The sequence below is a fragment of the Garra rufa genome, chromosome 8, assembly GCF_049309525.1.
Source record: "Garra rufa chromosome 8, GarRuf1.0, whole genome shotgun sequence".
Lineage (NCBI taxonomy): Eukaryota > Metazoa > Chordata > Actinopteri > Cypriniformes > Cyprinidae > Garra > Garra rufa.
This window is the reverse complement of record NC_133368.1, coordinates 44,611,453-44,633,178: the sequence shown is the minus strand read 5'-3', so window position 1 is coordinate 44,633,178 and position 21,726 is coordinate 44,611,453. Positions and strand designations below refer to the sequence as shown.

The window sequence follows — 21,726 nt, the reverse complement described above, 5'->3', positions numbered from 1 at the left end:
TTGGCCTTATTACGACAGCAAACTTCCTTGACTATTACGCCGGAATGGGAGTGTAGTTCCTAATCTTATCAGCCTAGAAAATTGAAGCTTTGCATTTCCACCGGTCTTAGTACACAATATAACTACAGAAGATTCAAGTTTTAAATACAACAAATATGTAAACTAGTTGGTCATTTTTGAACGCGATGCTATTGGTCTAATAGGATTCAATGATCTATGCTAAGCTATGCTAAAAGTGATATCGCCAGAACAGGAGAACAGCTGAATGGATTTCAAAACGGTAAAACTCAACTTATTAACTCGGGGGGAGTTGGAGAATGAGCCTATTTCCAAAAAAAGTGGAGTGTTCCTTTAAGCAATTTCAGAGCAAATTAAATATTCATTAAAAGATATTATGAATATTGTTGGTTTTGTAACAAATTAGCTCTGTGCATAAATGTAAATGTAAATATGTAATAAATGTGGTTTCATACCACTTGTCCTTCATCGGGGTCATAGAATCGCTCCAGCAGTTGAACGCTGGTGCTCTTCCCGCAGCCACTGCTGCCCACAAAAGCAAGAGTCTGTCCTGGATTTACTGAGACCTCCAGCCCCCTCAAAACCTGGATGTCTGGCCTGCTTGGATACGTGAACCTGCACCCTTTGAATTCTATTCGACCCTTAAAGTCATCCTGTAACAGCATAGAAGACGACATTATAAAGCAAAGAATGCACATTTCAAAGCATATTTGCTAAAAGGCGAGACACTGCAGGTGAATAGGGTAAAAAAGTTAACTAATAATTATCACCTTACTTACCCAGTTGATTGATTACTTTGATAATTGCAAACATTTTTTGTATTACAAGTTTTCTAAAATGTTAGGTTTAAATATGCAAATGATCTATTATTTAATGAAATATGCGATAATTTGCATACATTTCTAATACAAAAATCTAAACACTGGATGAAGTCAAAACTCATTTTGAGAAAAAAGCCTTTAAAAATATGCATTGTAATTGAAATCTATTGACACAAATAGATAAAGCGCAATAAAAGAAACATTTAACAGTGATTTTTGGATGTTTTCTTTCCACCAGTCTGAAAAAACACCAAAAAGCCCAAAATCTCAAACTTAGGTGCCTGAAAAAACAACGTTTTTGCCTGCAGTGTCTCCCTTTAATACTTTTAGAACTTTAAAACTTTTAGAACTTTTAGATGAAACAGAGAACAGACATGCACTAGAAACCACAAAATATATAAAAATAATAATAATAAAATAATAACATGCATTAAATGTCCCTACCACCTGACAAATGTCACTGATATAGGTAATGGGGGAAATTAATTATTATAAATATTAAAAATAACAAAAAAAAAATGTAGAATAAAATAGAACAGTTTAATAAAAAAATCTAAAGAAAACAAAAATTAAAATAAAAATATAATATGAAATAGACAATAAAATAAAGCTAAATAAATAAATTGTAAGCATTTATTATTATAACATGCACAAAATGTTTATTCCACATGACAGTTAGCAATGAAATTGAAAATAAAATTACATTAAACAAAATAAAATGAAATAAAATACGAAATGTAAAATAAAATAAAAAATAAAAGTAAAATAAAATATGGAATAAAATAAAACAAAATAAACAAAAACAAAAATAAACTAAATAATAAATGTTAAAATAAAATAAAAATTAATTTGACAGGTTCTGAACACTTAAAAAAAAATATTTTGGGGAATAATAAGCCCTAACCAACTGACAGACATCACCGAAATAAAAATAAAACAAAACAAAAAATGACTAGAAGTAGAATATATAAACAGTAATAAAGGGTCAAAAAAGCAGCCAACACTTTCAATCGGAGAACTAGCCATTCAAAACGCTTTCTTTTGGTCAGTTTGCACATTCAGATTTGCAGATTTTTGGCTATATGTGACCCTGGACCACAAAACCAAGTAAATTTTAAATGCATCATAAAAAAGGTTAAATAAATATGTTTTCCATTGACTTATGGTTTTGTTAGGATATTTCAATATTTGGCAGAGATACAACTATTTAAAAATCTGAAATCTGAGGGTATAAAAAAATCTAAATATTGAGAAAATCACCTTTAAAGTTGTTCAAATGAAGTTCTCAGCAATGCATATTACTAATCAAAAATTAAGTTTTGATATATTTATGGTAGGAAATTTACAAAATATCTTCATGGAACATGATACTTAATAATTACTTAATATCCTAATGATTTTTGGCATACATACAGTGTATTTTTGGCTTTTGCTACAAAAATACCCATGCTACTTAAGACTGGTTTTGTGGTCCAGGGTCACATATATTAATGGCCATAAATGGAACATGTTAACTAGTCAGTTTTTAAATGTTAGAAAATAGGGAAAGTTAACAGCTGGTGAAAAAACAACTTACCCAACTCTGTCCTTCTGTTTTGCTGATGCTAATTTTGGGAACCCTGTCCAACAGTTTAAAAAGTTGGGCAGCAGCAATCTTAGCCTTGGCGTAGTCTGGTGTGAAAGATGAAGCTCTGCCAAGTGCAGTGGCACTGGTCACCAGAGCTGAAATGACTCTGAGAAATAAACACACACAGCATCTATTAATGACAATAATTACTTGATCTCCAGGTACATTTCAAACAATTCCCTTTAGTGAAAAATGCATGCTTTATAACTGATGCTATCTTGTATATACTGCATGCAATTGAATGCATTTATGTATGTAAAAAATAAAAAATAAAAAATAAAAACCTGTACTGAGCACTAACCTGAACACCAGCATGTATGGAAGCCTCTCATTACTGACCAAATAGCCGCCGTATCTAAAAGAGGCAGCGAAGGCCATGAAAATGACACACTGTGCAAATGCAAAACAGATCCCATAAACATGAGCTTTTTTCTTTGCCCCTTTATATGGTGCTTGTAGTTGCTCTTCATATTGAGACACAAAGTGTTTCTCTTTGGCTAAACCGGCGATGGTCCTGATGTTGCTCAGAGCTTCACTGGACACCTGCATGAAAACAGAAAGTACAATTTACACTGATATGAGTAACAAAAATAATAGTACTTTTGTTTGGCAGTATTCTTGTTTGTGAAATAGGAAAGAGCAAAACATGCAGGACACAAAAGTCTTTTTTGCTCACCAAGGCTGCATTTGTTTGATCAAAAATCCAGTAAAATCATTAAAAATATGAAATATTATTGCAATTTCAGATAGCTCTTTTCTATTTGAATATGTTTTAAAATGTAATTTATTCCTGTGATGCAAAGCTAAATTTTCAGCACCATTACTTCAGCCTTCGGTGTCACATGATCCTTCAGAAATCATTTAAAAAAAAAATTCTTATTATTATTGTTGAAAATTCCGGATATTTGAAGACAATAAAATTTAAAAGATGGTGTTTATTTGAAATATGAATAATTTTTGACATTATCAATATTTTTACTGTCACTTCTGATCAAATTAATGCAGAATTATTTCTTTAAAATCTTACTGACCCTAAACGTTTGCCATTTATTTTGTTAATATATTTCCACATATCACTGAACAGATAAAGACTGTGATTCTACTAAATGATTACAATTCATATTCATAACTATTCTTTTAGTAATTTTGACGTATACCAATATAATTAGTTCTATGTAATGCTAAATGCTACATAAAAACAATACAACATATCATGTGTTTCTTAAACTAAAGTCCTATTTACAGCAACAAAACTACATATGTACATCTTTCACAATACTAAAACCAGTACATAAGTACGAATAACACAACTGATTTATTTTGCGTAAGTAAGCCACTCTGATTGATTAGTAAGTCATAAGATGTTTCAAACAAATGATTATGACTGGCTGATTAATGAGCCTTTTTGACATTAATTAAAAATCACAAATCACAAATCTGACTACACTGGTTGCACATTATGCATATGCATCTGCTGCCTCAGTAAAAGCATGAATGATGCATTCACATTAATGAGTCGGACCTTACTTAACAAGACTTTTACTGTACCTGTCCAGCAGCCTCCAGTGCATTTTTATCCTCATTAGCAAATCCTGTCAACATTTTAGCCTGAAAAACTCCAGACAGGCCGATGAGAGGAAGGAAGCAGGTCACCACTAGACTTAATTTCCAGCTGAAGTAATATGCAATAATGAAGGAAGCGCCGATGTTAAACAGTGAATTCACAACCATGCCGATCTGCGAACCTGTAGCCTTTGGAATAACACATTAAACTCAGTCAAACACATGCTTAACTATATAAATGATGTAAGGTGCATGTCATATATTTCTCTAATGTAGTAAGGTCCAATAAGAATATTTGTTTTTTTGCTTTTGCAATGTTACAAAAATGCACTTGCATCAAGTGTTTTAATGTAATTTTATGCTACTGAAGTCCAGTTATACTGTTGGTAAAGTTTCAATGTGCCAAATTCATAATTTTGTTTTTCTATCCATCTTCAAGACTCTCTCTGGTCCTTAGAGTTAAATAGTCAGTTTTTCACTTCTGCACCTTTAAGAAACACACTATTTGCATATGATATGAATGCTTTCTCCAGCTTTTTTGTTAGTACTGTTCTTTTTTGCACTTTTTCTGCAAAAGTGCATATGAAACTTTTTTTTATGTTATTTTTAACCCTAAAGTCAACTAATAATGTTAGTAATGTTTTTACATGTCAACTAATTCTCATTAATTTAACTCTCAGAGTAGACTGTTAGGTTAGGTTTAGGGTTAGTAGAATAAGTTGACACATACTTGCAAAGAATCTTATAGTCAGTATGTTGTATGTTGCGGACCTATCAAAATGAAGTGTTAGAAAATATTAAGCAGACAGTTTACTAATACTCTAATGACTGCTAGTTGACATGTAGTTGCAAAGTTACTTACTGTTAGTAGAATGTCTAAAGTGGACTATCAAAATAAAGTGTTGCAGTGGATCAGACGGAAAATAATGATATAAATACTGTTCAGTTTCTTGCACAGACCGATCGTTTTGTGTCTTAACACCTCAATGTATCGTCACAAGCCGCAGGGTTTAATTTGGTATTGGTGTATGGTTTTTTCTGTCAAAGATTTGGTACCCATTGACTGCCATTATATAACTGACAGACTGCAACGGTTTGAGTTACCAGCTTAAACCAGCATCAAAACATACCTAACCAGCATATGCGCTTTTTTTACACCAGGGACATCTTGGATGCCCTGGGGGTAAGCAGATAAACATCAAATTTTAATTTTTGGTTGAACTATCCCTTTTAAGAAACACCTCTTTGCTTATACAATGAATACTTTCTCCAGCCTATTATTATATTTTCTGTATGTTTTGTCACTTACCCCCTGCACCATGGAGGCGTCAGTGGCTAGTCTTGTAGTCAAAGCTCCAGGACTGTTAATGGGGTTGTCGAACCAGCCGATCTCTTGCGTCAACATTGCCTGAAATCCAACCTTCCTCAGCCTGCGAGTTAACAGCTCTCCTGATTTGGCAAATGAGTAGCCCTGCAATAAACATATCACAGTATCAGTGATTTGTTGACATATTATAACACATATTTCTCATGGGAAAAGATAAAATGTGGGTATACAAATCCTCAACAAGGAACTGTGGGAATACCTGTAAGAACTGTGAAAAGAAGCTCATGATTCCTATGCTGACAAACAAAATACAAATCCCATTTATCTGCCTCTTCTGTTCACCCAGGTCTTGAATGGAGAATGTCTGAAAACCAACCGTGATATTGTTAAACTCAGTTTATAATTTTAATAACAGAATACACTTAATAACAGATTATACATTTCAGCATTAGAAAACCTTTCAATCAACCACAAAATTTGAGACATCTCAAAGTTCAATACTACGGTTAGGAATAAATAATAGTCAAATCAGATTGTATCTTACAGTATGTACATGTGTGTGAGTCTCACCCCAAGGATTTCACTGAATAAAAGAGCATAGATGGGGTTGACAGATCCATTGATGGCAGCACCTAAAGAGCCCAGCACCATATACGGCCACTCGGGACGGTTATACTTCAGGATTCGTGCCACAGGAGCCGGTTCGATGACCTCTTCATCTTTACCCTTGCATTTCTGAAAGACAAGATAGGGAACTTCAGATAAATATAGAAAGAAATATAGAAAAAAATATATTAAATAAGCCTTATTGCATACTGTATTCAGTTCCAGACCTTGTTGTTTGCTTCAACTTCCTCCATTTCAGAATAATCAGAGTGGATTTCCAATTTTCCAGATATGGCACCCGGAATGTTGTTTGACATCTGAGAATGTGATCGCTGTCTCAGAGAACGCCTATAGGGAATGCTTTTTACTTTAATAAGAGAACATTTTGGACTCTCTAGATAATAATAAACATCATACGGTTTATGTACCTTAAGGAACTCTGGTAACTTCCTCTGCTAAAGCTCCTTACTTTCTCAAGTTCATCCTCCTCTGTAATGGTCATCTCAGCAGCTGAGTGATTTAGTGTCATGTTAGTGTCTAAAGAAACTTTTTACCCAAAAATGCACACAAAAAATATTTTCTTGTGGAAATAACTTCCAAAACTCACTGTACTCACTGTTCTCTGGTTTATCATTGTCTGTATCCTTTCCTTGATTCTGGAGTGTGACTAGGGTGAAGTAAACTCCTTTTCTGTCCAGTAACTGGCTGTGTGTGCCTCTCTCTACAGCGCGTCCATGCTCAAAACCCACGATCACATCTGCGTTACGGATTGTGGACAGACGGTGTGTGATGCTGATAGTCGTTCTTCCCTGTCTAGCCTGAAAAATGTTATTGAATGAGTATGTGCAACAACAAAAATATGGAAATATCTCTTGAACAAACCAGCATTTGCTTACAAGAACATAATTAGACTAACAGGGTATTGCTGGGCACTTAAGGTGTTCTAAGCGGTTGCTGGGTGTTGCTAGGCACGTGTGGTGTTTAAGTGGTTGTGAGGGTGTTGCTAGGTGCTTAAGATGTTCTACATGGTTGTTAGGGTGTTGCTGGGCACCTAAGGTGTCCCTAAGTGGTTGCTGGGGTGTAGCTAGGCACTTAAGGTGTTCAAAGTGGTTGCCAGGGTGTTGCTAGGCACTTAAGGTGTTCAAAGTGGTTGCCAGGGTGTTGCTTGGCACTTAAGGTGTTCAAAGTGGTTGCTGAGTGCTTGTTAAGGTGTTCTACATGGTTTCCATGGTGTTGCTAAGCGCTTAAGGTGTTTTAAGTGGTGCCAAGGTGTTGCTGGGTGCTTAAGGTGTTCTAAGTGACTGCTGGGTGTTGCTAGTCACTTAAGGTGTTTTAAGTGGTTGCCAAGGTATTGCTGGATGCTTAAGGAGTTCTAAGTAGTTGCTGGGCACTTTAGGTGTTCTAAGTGGTTGCCAGGGTGTTGCTAGTCGTTTAAGGTGTTTTAAGTGGTTGCCATAGAACAACTTAAGCGCCCAGCAATACTAAGTGGTTGCTGGGTGATTGTTAATGTGTTCTAAGTGGTTCCCAGGGTGTTGCTAGGCACTTAGGGTGTTCTAAGTGGTTGTCAAGGTGTTGCTGGGTTCTTAAGGTGTTCAAAGTGGTTGCTGTGTGCTTGCTAAGGTATTAAGATATTCTACATGGTTGTTAGGGTGTGGCTGGGCACCTAAGGTGTCCTAAGTGGTTGCTGGGGAGTAGCTAGGCACTTAAGGTGTTCAAAGGTGGTAGACAGGGTGTTGCTGGGTGCTTAAGGTGTTCTATGTGGTTGCTGAGTGCTTGTTAATGTGTTCTATGTGGTTTCCAGGGTGTTGCTAGGCACTTAAGGTGTTCTTAGCGGTGCCAGGGTGTTGCTGAGTGCTTAAGGTGTTATAAGTGGCTGCTGGGTGACTGTTAAGTTTTTCTAAATGGTGGTTGGGGTGTAGCTAGGCACTTAATGTGTTCTACGTGGATGCCAGGGTGTTGCTGGGCGCTTAAGGTGTTCTACTGGTTGCTGAGTGCTTGTTAAGGTGTTCTATGTGGTTTCCAGGGTGTTGCTGGGTGATTGTTAAGTTGTTCTAAATGGTGGTTGGAGTGTAGTACTTAAGGTGTTCTAAGTGGTTGCCAGGGTGTTGCTGGGCACTTGTTATAGTGTTCTAAGTGGTTGCTAGGGTGTAGTTGGGCACTTGTTATGATGTTTAAGTGGTTGCTAGGGTGTAGCTAGGCACTTAAGGTGTTCTAAGTGGTTGCCAGGGTATTTCTGGGTGTTTAAGGCATTTTAAGTGGTTTGCTGGGTGGTTGCTTGGGCATTCGCTGGGCGCTTGCAAAAGTGTTCCATGTAGTTGCTGGGATTTTGCTTGGTGTTTTTTTGGTCTTGGTTTAAGCATGTTGTAAACTCACCTTGTCCAAGGCCTCCTGTACTACAGCCTCACTCTCATTATCCAGTGCTGATGTAGCCATGTCTAACAGGAGGATTCTGGGATTCCTGACCAGCGCTCGAGCAATGGCGATCCTCTGTTTCTGCCCTCCACTCATCTGACCCCCACCTTCACCCACCAATGTGTCAAATTTCTGCATGACATGACAGAGTGATAAAATGTATTTAGTTTGATATGCAAAATGCTCTTAAATAAGAAAAAAAAATTCTTTACTGTCATCAAACACTTTATCTGTTACTTCATGTAATCTCTCAGTGAGGTAATGCAATTACTGACATATCTTGACATATACAGTAACTGGCACCTGAGGAAGATCCATGATGAAGTTGTAAGCATTGGCCTGTTTGGTAGCTTCTATGATCTCCTCCATCGTGACTCCAGGACGGCCGTATCGGATGTTCTCAGCAATTGTGGTGGCAAATAAAACAGGCTCTTGTTCCACTATGCCAATGAGGGAACGCAACCACTGGATATTCAGGCTTCTGATGTCATGACCATCCAGAGTGACCTATAAATTATGAAAATACGATTTTTAACACTATATCAGACATTTGGTTTAAACTAATGTTTATACAAGGAAGTATTTTTAAAAATGAGATAAAATAAAAAGAACGTATTTTTCCTTGATACACATTTGTTTGTTTGTTCATTCATTGTTGTTATAAAACATAAATATTACACGAAAAACTAAAATTAAAACTGAGATAAATAAAAGTACAACTCGAAAGATCACTAAAAATGACATAAAAAATAAATGAAAGCTTAATAGAAATAAACTAAAATTTAAATTTTATTGAAATGTAAAAAAAAATACTAATTCAAAATATGAATAAATAATATAATGGTATATGAATAACATTGGTTTTAACTACTATACCATTCCTTCTTTTGGGTCGTAGAACCTCTGGATAAGTTGAATTGTTGTACTCTTTCCTGAACCACTGGGTCCAACGAATGCAGTCGTCTCACCAGCATTGACCACAACATTCAAATCATCTAATATCTGTACACAAGATATGTTCAGTCAGTATTGGATATTTAATAAAATTTAACTGTTTAATTTCAAACATTAGATTAAATCATGCATGCTAAAACCATAACCCACTTTTACTTCAGGACGGGAGGGATAGTTGAAGTCAACGCTGTGGAATTCAATGTCACCTTTGATTTTGTCTAACGTATGACCTTCTTCTGAGAAGCAATCGATTTCTGGTTCCTGTACGGGAACAGGATGTGACAGTGATTAATCTTTCCCTGAAGCTTAAGGAATGAAATTCATTGATTTTGTGAGAAGAATTGTGTGTGTGTTATTCTCACCCTGTCAATAGTGTCAAATATACTCTTGGCTGCAGCCCGACCAGAGGCAAAAGCCTCAAGGCAAGGAGAGGCCTGGCCCAGATTCATGGCACCCATAAGAACACCAAAGAACACCTGAAAAGAACAAAAACATTTCATTAAATACAATTCTTAAAAAAACTACTGACTGAGCACGTGTTGCATCTTACTGACTGGACTGTACAATTTTATTTCTTTTTAATACATTTGAAATCCCATTTTATTTCCTTCTTTGTTATTTTTATCTCATACACCTTTAATGATTATTTTTTAATCACTTTCATGTAAAGCACTTTCAATTACCATTATGTAAAATTTGTGCTACATCTAACTGGAAACATTACGGAAAAATAGTTTCAAAAAAGTAAATAAAATAAAAGACAGGTAAATTTTTTTTAATTAAATAAATGAATAAAAATAAAAGAAGAGTAAAATTAAATACAATTGTAAAATTAAATTAAATTAAATTAAATTAAATACCTGAACGAGGCCACCTGCTGTAAGCTCCCTGGTTTCAATGACAAGTTTTGAGCCGTACCAGAAAGCCAAAGCATAACACAGGAATATGATGCACCAAAGGTAACCCTGAAACACACCAATGATCACTCCTTTCTTAATACCCCATGCCTGGGCCTCCACGAGGTTCCTGTCATACCTGTGGAAACAACCAAAACAAAACTAAAAATCCCTGTACAGTCTCTGCCTGTGCACATTTGAATGATTCATCTCAAAAAACATTTTCGTATTCTTTCACTAAGATGCTATTACTTGCTATGCCTTAAAAACAACTTTCCTTTTAAAGGAGTAGTTCACTTTCAGAACAAAAATTCACAGATAATGTACTCACCCCCTTGTCATCCAAGATGTTCATGTGTTTCTTTCTTCAGCCGTAAAGAAGTTATGTTTCTTGAGGAAAACATTTCAAGATTTCTCTCCATATAATGGATATGTATGGTGCCCCCGAGTTTGAACTTCCAAAATGCAGTTTAAATGCAGCTTCAAAAGGCTCTAAACGATCCCAGCTGAGGAAGTAGGGTCTTATCTAGCGAAACGATCGGTTATTTTTTAAACAAATTGACAATTTATATACTTTTTAACCTCAAATGCTCATTTTGTCTCATCTCTGCGATGCGCATGCGTAGTCTGTGTAATCCAGGTCAATACAGTTAGGGCTTTCGTCTTGTTTTTGTAAAGGCCATTTGATCTTCTTTGTATGTTTACTTTGTTAACACTGGGTCAGTACTTCTGCAGCGATGTAGGATGATTTTGAAGTTGGGGAAGAATACGAGATGGGATTTTTTCGTCATACCCTAACTTCATTGACCTGCGCATCGCAGAGACTAGACAAGACGAGCATTTGAGGTTAAAAGGTATAGAAATTGTCTGAAATAACTGATTGTTTCACTAGATAAGACCCTTCTTCCTTGGCTGGGATCGTTTAGAGCCATTTGAAGCTGCATTTAAACTGCATTTTTGAAGTTCAAACTATATGGAGAGAAATCCTGAAATGTTTTCCTCAAAAACATAATTTCTTTATGACTGAAGAAAGAAAGACATGAACATTTTGGATGACAAGGGGGTGAGTACTGTATCTGTAATTTTTTGTTCTGAAAGTGAACTAATCCTTTAACTGACTTCCCAACCCTTTTACTTTTTTAACCCCTTCCTTCAAACCCTTTAACAATCCACATTATGGATGAAATTTTAGTGTTTTCTCATATCTTGTTAATCTTTGAATATCCAAATGTAACTTGGGTTGTACCTCTCTGCTTCTTTGTTCTCTCCTCCAAAAGCAGCCACCGTTCTGATGGAGGAAAGGACTTCATCAGCCACGGCTCCAGCTTTAGCATAGGCCTTCAGCTCACGACCCGTCAACCTCGCCACAGCCTATATATAAAAAATAATCAGAAAAAATAATGATGTAGACCTGACAAATGGTGAAACACAAAATGTCAATTTTTTATTTTTTTATTTTTTTTTTATACTTAATTTTTATTCTTTTTTAAGGATTGAAAAAAAAAAAAAAAAAATGAAAAAGAACAGAAAAAAGAGCAATATCAGAACATTTGACTGGTCACCTTTACAACTTTACATATAAAGACACTTATCCATCAGCATACAGATCAAGAAGACATATACACAATCCATTTATCCCAGTATTGCAAATATTTGTCCATTCGAAGTTGTAAAGATAGTGTTATCCTCTCCATATTTTGGATATTGTTAACTATTTCACAAAATGTCAATTTTAAAGAAATAATTCACCCAAAAATTACAATTTGCTCATCTGAGATGTAGATGAGTTTTGTTTCTTCATGGAAACAGATTTGGAGAAATTTAGCATTGCATCACTTGCTCACCAATGGATCCTCTGCAGTGAATGGGTGCCGTCAGAATGAGAGTCAAAACAGCTGATAAAAACATCACAATAATCCACAAGTAATCCACACCACTCCAGTCCATCAGTTAATGAAGTTTAATGTTTGTAATAAACAAATGCATTATTAAGGCATTTTAACTTCAAACTATAGCTTTTGGCTAAAATACGAGCCCATAATCTATAATAACACTTCTTCTAGTGAAAAAGTCCATCCTCTGTTGTCCTCCTCTCACATTTAAATCCACTCACATATTTGTTTAGAGCTGTTTTGGACTGTTTTTGCTTGTTAACAGTGCTGGATCTGTCCATATTTCACACCTGATTTAGACAAGATATACTTTTTTTTCAATGAAGAAATATTACGGATAGAGAAAGCAAGTTAAAAACCTCTTAATGAAAGATTTGTTTCTTACAAACACACAGATTTTTGCTTCACAAGATGTTGTCACAAGATAATTGATAGACTGGAGTGATTATTGTTTTTATCAGCTGTTTGGACTCTCATTCTGACGGCACCCATTCACTGCAGAAGATCCATTGGTGAGCAAGTGGTGCAATGCTACATTTATCCAAATTTGTTCAGATTAAGAAACAAACTTGCCTACATCTTGGATGGCCTAAGGATGAGTACATTTTTTAGAACATATTTGAGTGAGCTATTCTTTTAAAACATACATCATGAGATTTTTCTCATTCAAGTTTCTTTATTGACATTTATGCATTTGGCAGACTGTTTTATTTAAAGTGATTTCTATTGCATTCAAGGTACATTGCAGGCTACAAACGGTCTATCTTCTTATTAAACTGTCTGTAGGTATACAAACCATCGCCATGAGTCCTGCAGCCAGTCCTATGAGAGGACTAACCGCTATCACCACTAGCGTCAGCTTCCATCCGCCGATAAATCCCACCATGAAACCAAATATAAACGTCGAGATCCTTTCGATGAAGATGGACACCTGGTCTGCTATAGCGTTGTTGATTTTGTTGATGTCACTACATGGAAAAAGAAATCACAAACATGAAAAACAAACTCGATTTCATTACACTTAAAAAAAAAAAAAAAAGTGAAACAATTTTCACTCACAAATTAATAGAAGCCAATTTCTGCCACTAATTTTGACTTCTTATCTCACAATTCTGACTTTTCTCACACAATTGTGAGTTTACATCTCATCAAATAAACTCGCAATTACGATTTTTTTTTTCCTCAGAACTGTGAGATATAAATGCACAATTGCGAGTTTATATCTCGGAATTCTGACTTTATAACTCGGAAATTGCGACTTTATGCAATTCTGACTTTATAACGCAATTATGAGTTCATATCTCAGAATTCTGACTTCATTTCTCACAATTGTGAGTTTATATCTCGGAATTCTGACTTTATAACTTGCAATTGGGAGTTTATATCACGCAGTTGTGACTTTATTTCTTAGAATTGCGGGTTTATATCTCGGAATTCTGACTTTATAACTCAGAAATTGCGAGTTTATGCAATTCTGACTTTATAACGCAATTATGAGTTTATATCTCACAATTCTGACTTCATTTCTCACAATTGTGAGTTTATATCTCGGAATTCTGACTTTATAACTTGCAATTGGGAGTTTATATCACGCAATTGTGACTTTATTTCTTAGAATTGTGGGTTTATATCTCGGAATTCTGACTTTATAACTTGCAATTGGGAGTTTATATCACGCAATTGTGACTTTATTTCTTAGAATTGCGGGTTTATATCTCGGAATTCTGACTTTATAACTCGGAAATTGCGAGTTTATGCAATTCTGACTTTATAACGCAATTTTGAGTTCATATCTCAGAATTCTGACTTCATTTCTCACAATTGTGAGTTTATATCTCGGAATTCTGACTTTATAACTTGCAATTGGGAGTTTATATCACGCAATTTTGACTTTATTTCTTAGAATTGCGGGTTTATATCTCGGAATTCTGACTTTATAACTCAGAAATTGCGAGTTTATGCAATTCTGACTTTATAACGCAATTATGAGTTCATATCTCAGAATTCTGACTTCATTTCTCACAATTACGGGTTTATATCTCGGAATTCTGACTTTATAACTCGGAAATTGCGAGTTTATGCAATTCTGACTTTATAACGCAATTTTGAGTTCATATCTCAGAATTCTGACTTCATTTCTCACAATTGTGAGTTTATATCTCGGAATTCTGACTTTATAACTTGCAATTGGGAGTTTATATCACGCAATTTTGACTTTATTTCTTAGAATTGCGGGTTTATATCTCGGAATTCTGACTTTATAACTCAGAAATTGCGAGTTTATGCAATTCTGACTTTATAACGCAATTATGAGTTCATATCTCAGAATTCTGACTTCATTTCTCACAATTACGGGTTTATATCTCGGAATTCTGACTTTATAACTCGGAAATTGCGAGTTTATGCAATTCTGACTTTATAACGCAATTATGAGTTCATATCTCAGAATTCTGACTTCATTTCTCACAATTACGGGTTTATATCTCGGAATTCTGACTTTATAACTCGGAAATTGCGAGTTTATGCAATTCTGACTTTATAACGCAATTATGAGTTCATATCTCAGAATTCTGACTTCATTTCTCACAATTGTGAGTTTATATCTCGGAATTCTGACTTTATAACTTGCAATTGGGAGTTTATATCACGCAATTGTGACTTTATTTCTTAGAATTGCGGGTTTATATCTCGGAATTCTGACTTTATAACTCGGAAATTGCGAGTTTATGCAATTCTGACTTTATAACGCAATTTTGAGTTCATATCTCAGAATTCTGACTTCATTTCTCACAATTGTGAGTTTATATCTCGGAATTCTGACTTTATAACTTGCAATTGGGAGTTTATATCACGCAATTTTGACTTTATTTCTTAGAATTGCGGGTTTATATCTCGGAATTCTGACTTTATAACTCAGAAATTGCGAGTTTATGCAATTCTGACTTTATAACGCAATTATGAGTTCATATCTCAGAATTCTGACTTCATTTCTCACAATTACGGGTTTATATCTCGGAATTCTGACTTTATAACTCGGAAATTGCGAGTTTATGCAATTCTGACTTTATAACGCAATTTTGAGTTCATATCTCAGAATTCTGACTTCATTTCTCACAATTGTGAGTTTATATCTCGGAATTCTGACTTTATAACTCGGAAATTGCGAGTTTATGCAATTCTGACTTTATAACGCAATTTTGAGTTCATATCTCAGAATTCTGACTTCATTTCTCACAATTGTGAGTTTATATCTCGGAATTCTGACTTTATAACTTGCAATTGGGAGTTTATATCACGCAATTTTGACTTTATTTCTTAGAATTGCGGGTTTATATCTCGGAATTCTGACTTTATAACTCAGAAATTGCGAGTTTATGCAATTCTGACTTTATAACGCAATTATGAGTTCATATCTCAGAATTCTGACTTCATTTCTCACAATTACGGGTTTATATCTCGGAATTCTGACTTTATAACTCGGAAATTGCGAGTTTATGCAATTCTGACTTTATAACGCAATTTTGAGTTCATATCTCAGAATTCTGACTTCATTTCTCACAATTGTGAGTTTATATCTCGGAATTCTGACTTTATAACTTGCAATTGGGAGTTTATATCACGCAATTTTGACTTTATTTCTTAGAATTGCGGGTTTATATCTCGGAATTCTGACTTTATAACTCAGAAATTGCGAGTTTATGCAATTCTGACTTTATAACGCAATTATGAGTTCATATCTCAGAATTCTGACTTCATTTCTCACAATTACGGGTTTATATCTCGGAATTCTGACTTTATAACTCGGAAATTGCGAGTTTATGCAATTCTGACTTTATAACGCAATTATGAGTTCATATCTCAGAATTCTGACTTCATTTCTCACAATTACGGGTTTATATCTCGGAATTCTGACTTTATAACTCGGAAATTGCGAGTTTATGCAATTCTGACTTTATAACGCAATTATGAGTTCATATCTCAGAATTCTGACTTCATTTCTCACAATTGTGAGTTTATATCTCGGAATTCTGACTTTATAACTTGCAATTGGGAGTTTATATCACGCAATTGTGACTTTATTTCTTAGAATTGCGGGTTTATATCTCGGAATTCTGACTTTATAACTCGGAAATTGCAAGTTTATGCAATTCTGACTTTATAACACGCAATTTTGAGTTTATATCTCACAATTCTGAGAAAAAAAAAAGTCAGAATTGTGAAATAAGTTGCAATAATGGAACGGGCTTCCATAGAAATTGTTAATAAATTTCACTAATAATTACAAAGAAATGGCAAGTAACACACTGAATTAAAAGTGAACTTTTAAAATTGAAAACCTGAAATAGTATTTTCTTATTAAACATGCTCCAATAATCAATTTCAAAGAAATAGTTTTTACAGTGTACCAATTGTTTATCATCCACCAAAAAATCTGATCAATCTTCAAAATCAATGCAATGTTTAATATTTAACACCACTAATGTCAGATTCATAAACAAAGTTAACAATAGTGCAAGATAACACAGAAAGACTCTAATATTACTCAGATATCCTTGTGTTTAGCTCCCCGACAGAGTTGCAGTCAAACCAGCCGATCTCCATGCGCATTATCTTCCGGAAGTACATTTTCCTGATGCGTTGGATCTGTCTGGCGGCAGCAGTAACCCAGAGAGCGATCTGAAACCAGAATGAATACTCATGAATACTGTAAATTAAAAAAAAAAAACATGATTTTTTTTTAGGTTTTCGCAGATCTGGAGCAATACTGAGATTTGAAAAAATGCTTTTTGTCAGAAGTACATTCATCTAGATGGCCATTACAGTGAAGTTTCAAATGAGATGAGAACAAACTTTCTTATATACCTGAAAGTAACTCAGAATAAGGACTCCAATTCCAATTCCAACATAGTATAATGCAAACTTGGTCATTTCAGACTCAATATCCACACTGTAAAGAGGGACAGAGCAAGAGCATTTAAAATATATTTTTGACACACAAAGTGACACATTTTACATTGTTTGAACCCATCCTGCTGTTCTTATGCCCAAAATCCTTCTAGCTATTTAACTTGTTAAAAGTAAAATAAAATAAAACAAAAGTAATATAAGTACATATGTAAAATGTAATAATTATTTTTATAAATAAAAAAAGTAAATATATTTACATAAATATTAAAATAGTATAATCTTGTTGATAAAAGTAAAGTAAATAAAAAATAATAAATTATTGCATATAATAAATATTTGTATAATATAAAAATCTAAATATGTTGATGTAAATAATAAAATACAAATAAAAAATATATATTAAATAAGTAAAAATGTAACAAATGTATATAATATCAACTTTTAATATTTATATAAAAAATTATATATTAATAAAAAAAGGAGTTGACATGAAAACAAAACCTATTTTCCTTTAGATTTGAGCCAATGAGAAAATGAAAATCAAACAGAACAGTTTTAAGTTTCCAAAATAAAAATTACAAATAAGGTATGTTCAGTCTCATTTGTTTCTATTAAACAGCAATGAGATTAAGCTTAAATGTGATCCTGGACCACAAAACCAGTCAGGAGGGTCATTTTATTATATTTAAAGCTAAATAAGCAAGCTTTCCATTGATATATGGTTTGTTAGTATGCGACAATATTTACAAAATGAAATTTACAAAATATGATCTTTACTTAATATCCTAATGATTTTTGGCATACAAGAAAAATGAATAATTTTGACCCATACTATGTATTTGGCTATTGCTACAATAAGACTGGTTTTGTGGTCCACGGTCACAAATTAAAACTTTTGATTAAGTCTCTTGCTTAGTTTATAAAGAAACAGATGCTAGTAATCACATATGCATTTCTCCTCTAATGTTTCATAATAGATCATATTGATGTCTCAGATTCAATGAACTCAAATTTAGTCTCAATTGAACGTCTCATCAAAGTCTCCCAGAACCAAAGAATCTGAGCTATCCATGTTTATTTTGAAGCTCTGTGCTTTCATTATGCTCAAATATTTTTCTAGGAGTTTCAGAAAAAAAATCTAATACATTTATTTAATGGAAACACCCATTAAGTCTCTTACACTTTGAAAGAGCAGTAATATGAGGCAGCTTAGATTGCAGATCCCATCTGAAATCATGAACATCCTCACTCACCCACAGTATGTGGTGCCGTTGTCCGGCCGCTCGACCACAGTCCCATCCAGCCAGGTGATGGTGTTATTAATGCAGGTTTTGTTGGGGTTAGCCAGTTCCTGAATCTCAAGCTCATAGTCCACAAAGGTGTTGGTCATCTGGCCATATACCAGCAACATGAGTGGAGACGCGGCGCCGTGGACCAGAGAGCACACGCTTCCCACCACCATCATCAGGACCTCCTTCCATGTGGACAAACGGAACTAGACAGAGACCAAAAAGAGTGATGTGAGAGAAAAAAAAACTAAGATTTGATTCAATCTAAACAGCAGAATCACATTAAAACACTTACCAGCTGAAAGAATCCAACTGTCAGCACTTTCTCTTTTGTTTTGTCAGTGCCATTCCTTCAAACAAAGGCAGAATTTAGACACTTTGTTGCAGCTTAAAATTGATTTTCACAGGCATTAACGTTACCTTTATGAGGCTATTTTGGTCTAACTACAGTTGAGGTCAAAAGTTTACATACACCTTGCAGAATTTGCAAAATGTTAATTATTTTACCAAAATAAGAGGGATCGTACAAAATGCATGTTATTTTTTATTTAGTACTCACCTGAATAAGATATTGCATGTAAAATCCATTTACATATAGTCCACAAGAGAAAACAATAGTTGAATTTATAAAAATGACTCTGTTTAAGAGTTTACATTCACTTGATCCTTAATACTGTGTTGTTACCTGAATGACCCACAGCTGTGTTTTTTTGTTTAGTGATAGCTGTTCATGAGTCCCTTGTTTGTCCTGAACAGTTAAATTGCCTGCTGTTCTTCAGAAAAATCCTTCAGGTCCCACAAATTCTTTGGTTTTTCAGCATTTTTGTGTATTTGAACCATTTCCAACAATGACTGTATGATTTTGAGATCCATCTTTTCACACTGAGGACAACTGAGGGACTCATATGCAACTATTACAGAAGGTTTAAATGCTCACTGATGCTTTAGATGGAAAAACCATGCATTAAGAGCCAGGGGGTGAAAACTTTTGAACAGAATGCAGATGTGAACATTTTTCTTAATTTTCCCAGAAGAAAACATAAGTGAAATTTACCCTAATCTTTAAATTCAAAAGTTTTCACTCCCTGGCTTTTAATGCATTGTGTTTCCGTCAGGAGCATCAGTGAGTGTTTGAACCTTCTGTAATAGTTGCATGTGAGTCCCTCAGTTGTCCTCAGTGTGAAAAGATGGATCTCAAAATCATACAGTCATTTTTGGAAAGGGTTCAAATACACAAAAATGCTGAAAAACCAAAGAATTTGTGGGACCTGAAATATTTTTCTGAAGAACAGCAGGCAATTTAACTGGACAAACAAGGGACTCACTAAACAAAAAAAACAAACAAAAAAAAAATTAAATGTGAAATGAATGAAAAGTGTCTATTCACTGAATTACATTTTGCTTCGATCACACTGCATCAGATTGCTTTTTACACATTGTTTTTTGTTTGTTTTGCAGCATTTAGCCTTATAATCAATCACATGCATTTCCATTGAGCTTAGGAATGCAATGGCCAATCAGAGACACTTAAATTAGTCAGCGCTGAAAACGGGCCAATCAGAGGCATTTATCCCTCATCATAAACACAATGCAGATACGATGTAAATAAAAGATTCATTTCGTAGCTTCAGCGATTATAACGGGAGTTTTTGCTTAACTTCCACTAAACTAATATCCTGGGCCAACATGTTTTTCTGTGAAGCCAGAGCTGGAATATATATACACATTTATGACAAGCCGTTTCCCCAAAATGCAAAAGTTAATAATTGACATTATAATCATTATTACAATATTAAGAGCAATAACCAACAATAACGATTTTTGTCATAATATTGCAGCCCTATTAGCTCCTTTTTTAAACGTATAACAGTTTTAAACAGTCAAGTTTTATAGCCAATAGTTTACAGTATTTTGATTGATTGAAGTATTTGGTTAAATCTAAGTATTTGACATTAAAGACCTACACAAAGTACCTAGACAAGAAATAATGTGAATAATGAACAAAAAAAAATTATACTCTGTCACACTGTTATACTGTCAACAGTAGTGTTATAGCAATTGGGAGTGTTTTTAGTTTTCAAATGTTTTTTTTTTTTTTTTTAGCATTACATTTAATCAAAACCGAAGCACTAAACCCATCACTAGACTAAAATAAAATATTATAGGTATAGTTCACCAATAAAATGAAAAGTAGATGAAAATGTATTCAGCCTTAGGTGATCTAAACTGTATATGGGTTTGCGTAATAATAACCGATCTCATCTACATCTTAAAATGCCTGAAGGTGAGTATATATTTAAAGCAAATTTTCATTTCTGAATTAACTATACCTTTAAGAAATGTATATCTCAGATGTGAATATCAACACATGATGAAATCATATCTAGGACATCTGGGTCATATGTGTCACTCTCTGTGGCATTTTTGCCATATCATGCATACATAATATAGATAGAAGTAAAAAAATAAATAAAAAAAATACTCACTTGAGGTCAGCATCTGTGTTGTAAGAAAAGAGTGTTCAATAAATTAGTTGCACATAGTAAAACATTAAACATCATTTTGCTTTTCTTAATTACTGCACTACCAGTCAAAGGTTTTTGATGTTTTTTAAAGAAGTGTCTTCTGCTCACCAAGCCTGCATCTATTTGATCCAAAATGCAGCAAAAGCACTAATATTGTGAAATATTTTTACTATTTAAAATAACTGCTATTTTAAAATGTAATTTATTCCTGTGATCAAAACCAAATTTTCAGCATTATTACTCCAGTCTTTAGTGTCACATGATCCTTCAGAAATCATTCTAATATGCTGACTTACTTGAAACTTGAATTATTATTATTATCAATATTTAAAACAGCTAAATACTTTCAGGATTCTTTGACGAATAGAAAGAACCAAAGATCAGCATTTATCTGAAATAAAAAGCTTTTGTTACACTATACACTAGTGACTATACCATTCAAAAGCTTGGGAGCTTTTTTGGGGAAAGAAATTATAGAAATAAATACTTTTATTTAGCAAGGATGCTTTAAATTGATCATAAGTAATGATAAAGACATTTATTATGTTGCGAAAGATTTATATTTGAGATAAATGCTGTTCTTCTGAACTTTTTGTTCTTCAATGAAACCTGAAAAAATCTACTCAGCTGTTTTCAACATAATAATGATAATAAGTAATGTTTTTAATGCAAAATTAAGTAATAAATAATATTACTAAATAATAAAAAAAACAAATAAATAAATACAATTTTTGAGCAGCAAATCAGACTATTAGAATGATTTCTGAAGGATCATGTGACTTAATAGCTTTGAAATCACAGGAATAAATGACATTTTAAAATAAATTAAAGTAGAAATCAGTTATTTTATATAGTAAAAATATTTCACTGTTTTTTATCTACTTTGGA

General features: G+C 34.0%; 1 protein-coding gene across 1 annotated transcript in view; it reads right to left on the bottom strand.

Moving 5' to 3' along the window:
• The window catches only part of LOC141340262 (bile salt export pump-like), a 37,410-nt gene that overhangs the window by 5,170 nt on the left and 10,514 nt on the right, over positions 1-21,726 (bottom strand). Inside the window, exons 4-26 of the mRNA XM_073845183.1 lie at positions 20,800-20,812; positions 18,609-18,663; positions 18,278-18,519; positions 16,980-17,064; positions 16,660-16,793; positions 12,913-13,084; positions 11,471-11,595; positions 10,189-10,363; positions 9,691-9,804; positions 9,479-9,589; positions 9,251-9,376; positions 8,678-8,881; positions 8,336-8,506; positions 6,579-6,780; positions 6,391-6,472; positions 6,190-6,310; positions 5,927-6,091; positions 5,616-5,720; positions 5,339-5,500; positions 4,015-4,218; positions 2,768-3,009; positions 2,416-2,572; positions 474-671 (exon numbers count right to left, since the gene is read on the bottom strand). Of these exons, the coding sequence (XP_073701284.1) occupies positions 474-671; positions 2,416-2,572; positions 2,768-3,009; positions 4,015-4,218; positions 5,339-5,500; positions 5,616-5,720; positions 5,927-6,091; positions 6,190-6,310; positions 6,391-6,472; positions 6,579-6,780; positions 8,336-8,506; positions 8,678-8,881; positions 9,251-9,376; positions 9,479-9,589; positions 9,691-9,804; positions 10,189-10,363; positions 11,471-11,595; positions 12,913-13,084; positions 16,660-16,793; positions 16,980-17,064; positions 18,278-18,519; positions 18,609-18,663; positions 20,800-20,812 (3,365 nt within the window). The remainder of the gene's footprint in view (positions 1-473; positions 672-2,415; positions 2,573-2,767; positions 3,010-4,014; positions 4,219-5,338; positions 5,501-5,615; positions 5,721-5,926; positions 6,092-6,189; positions 6,311-6,390; positions 6,473-6,578; positions 6,781-8,335; positions 8,507-8,677; positions 8,882-9,250; positions 9,377-9,478; positions 9,590-9,690; positions 9,805-10,188; positions 10,364-11,470; positions 11,596-12,912; positions 13,085-16,659; positions 16,794-16,979; positions 17,065-18,277; positions 18,520-18,608; positions 18,664-20,799; positions 20,813-21,726) is intronic.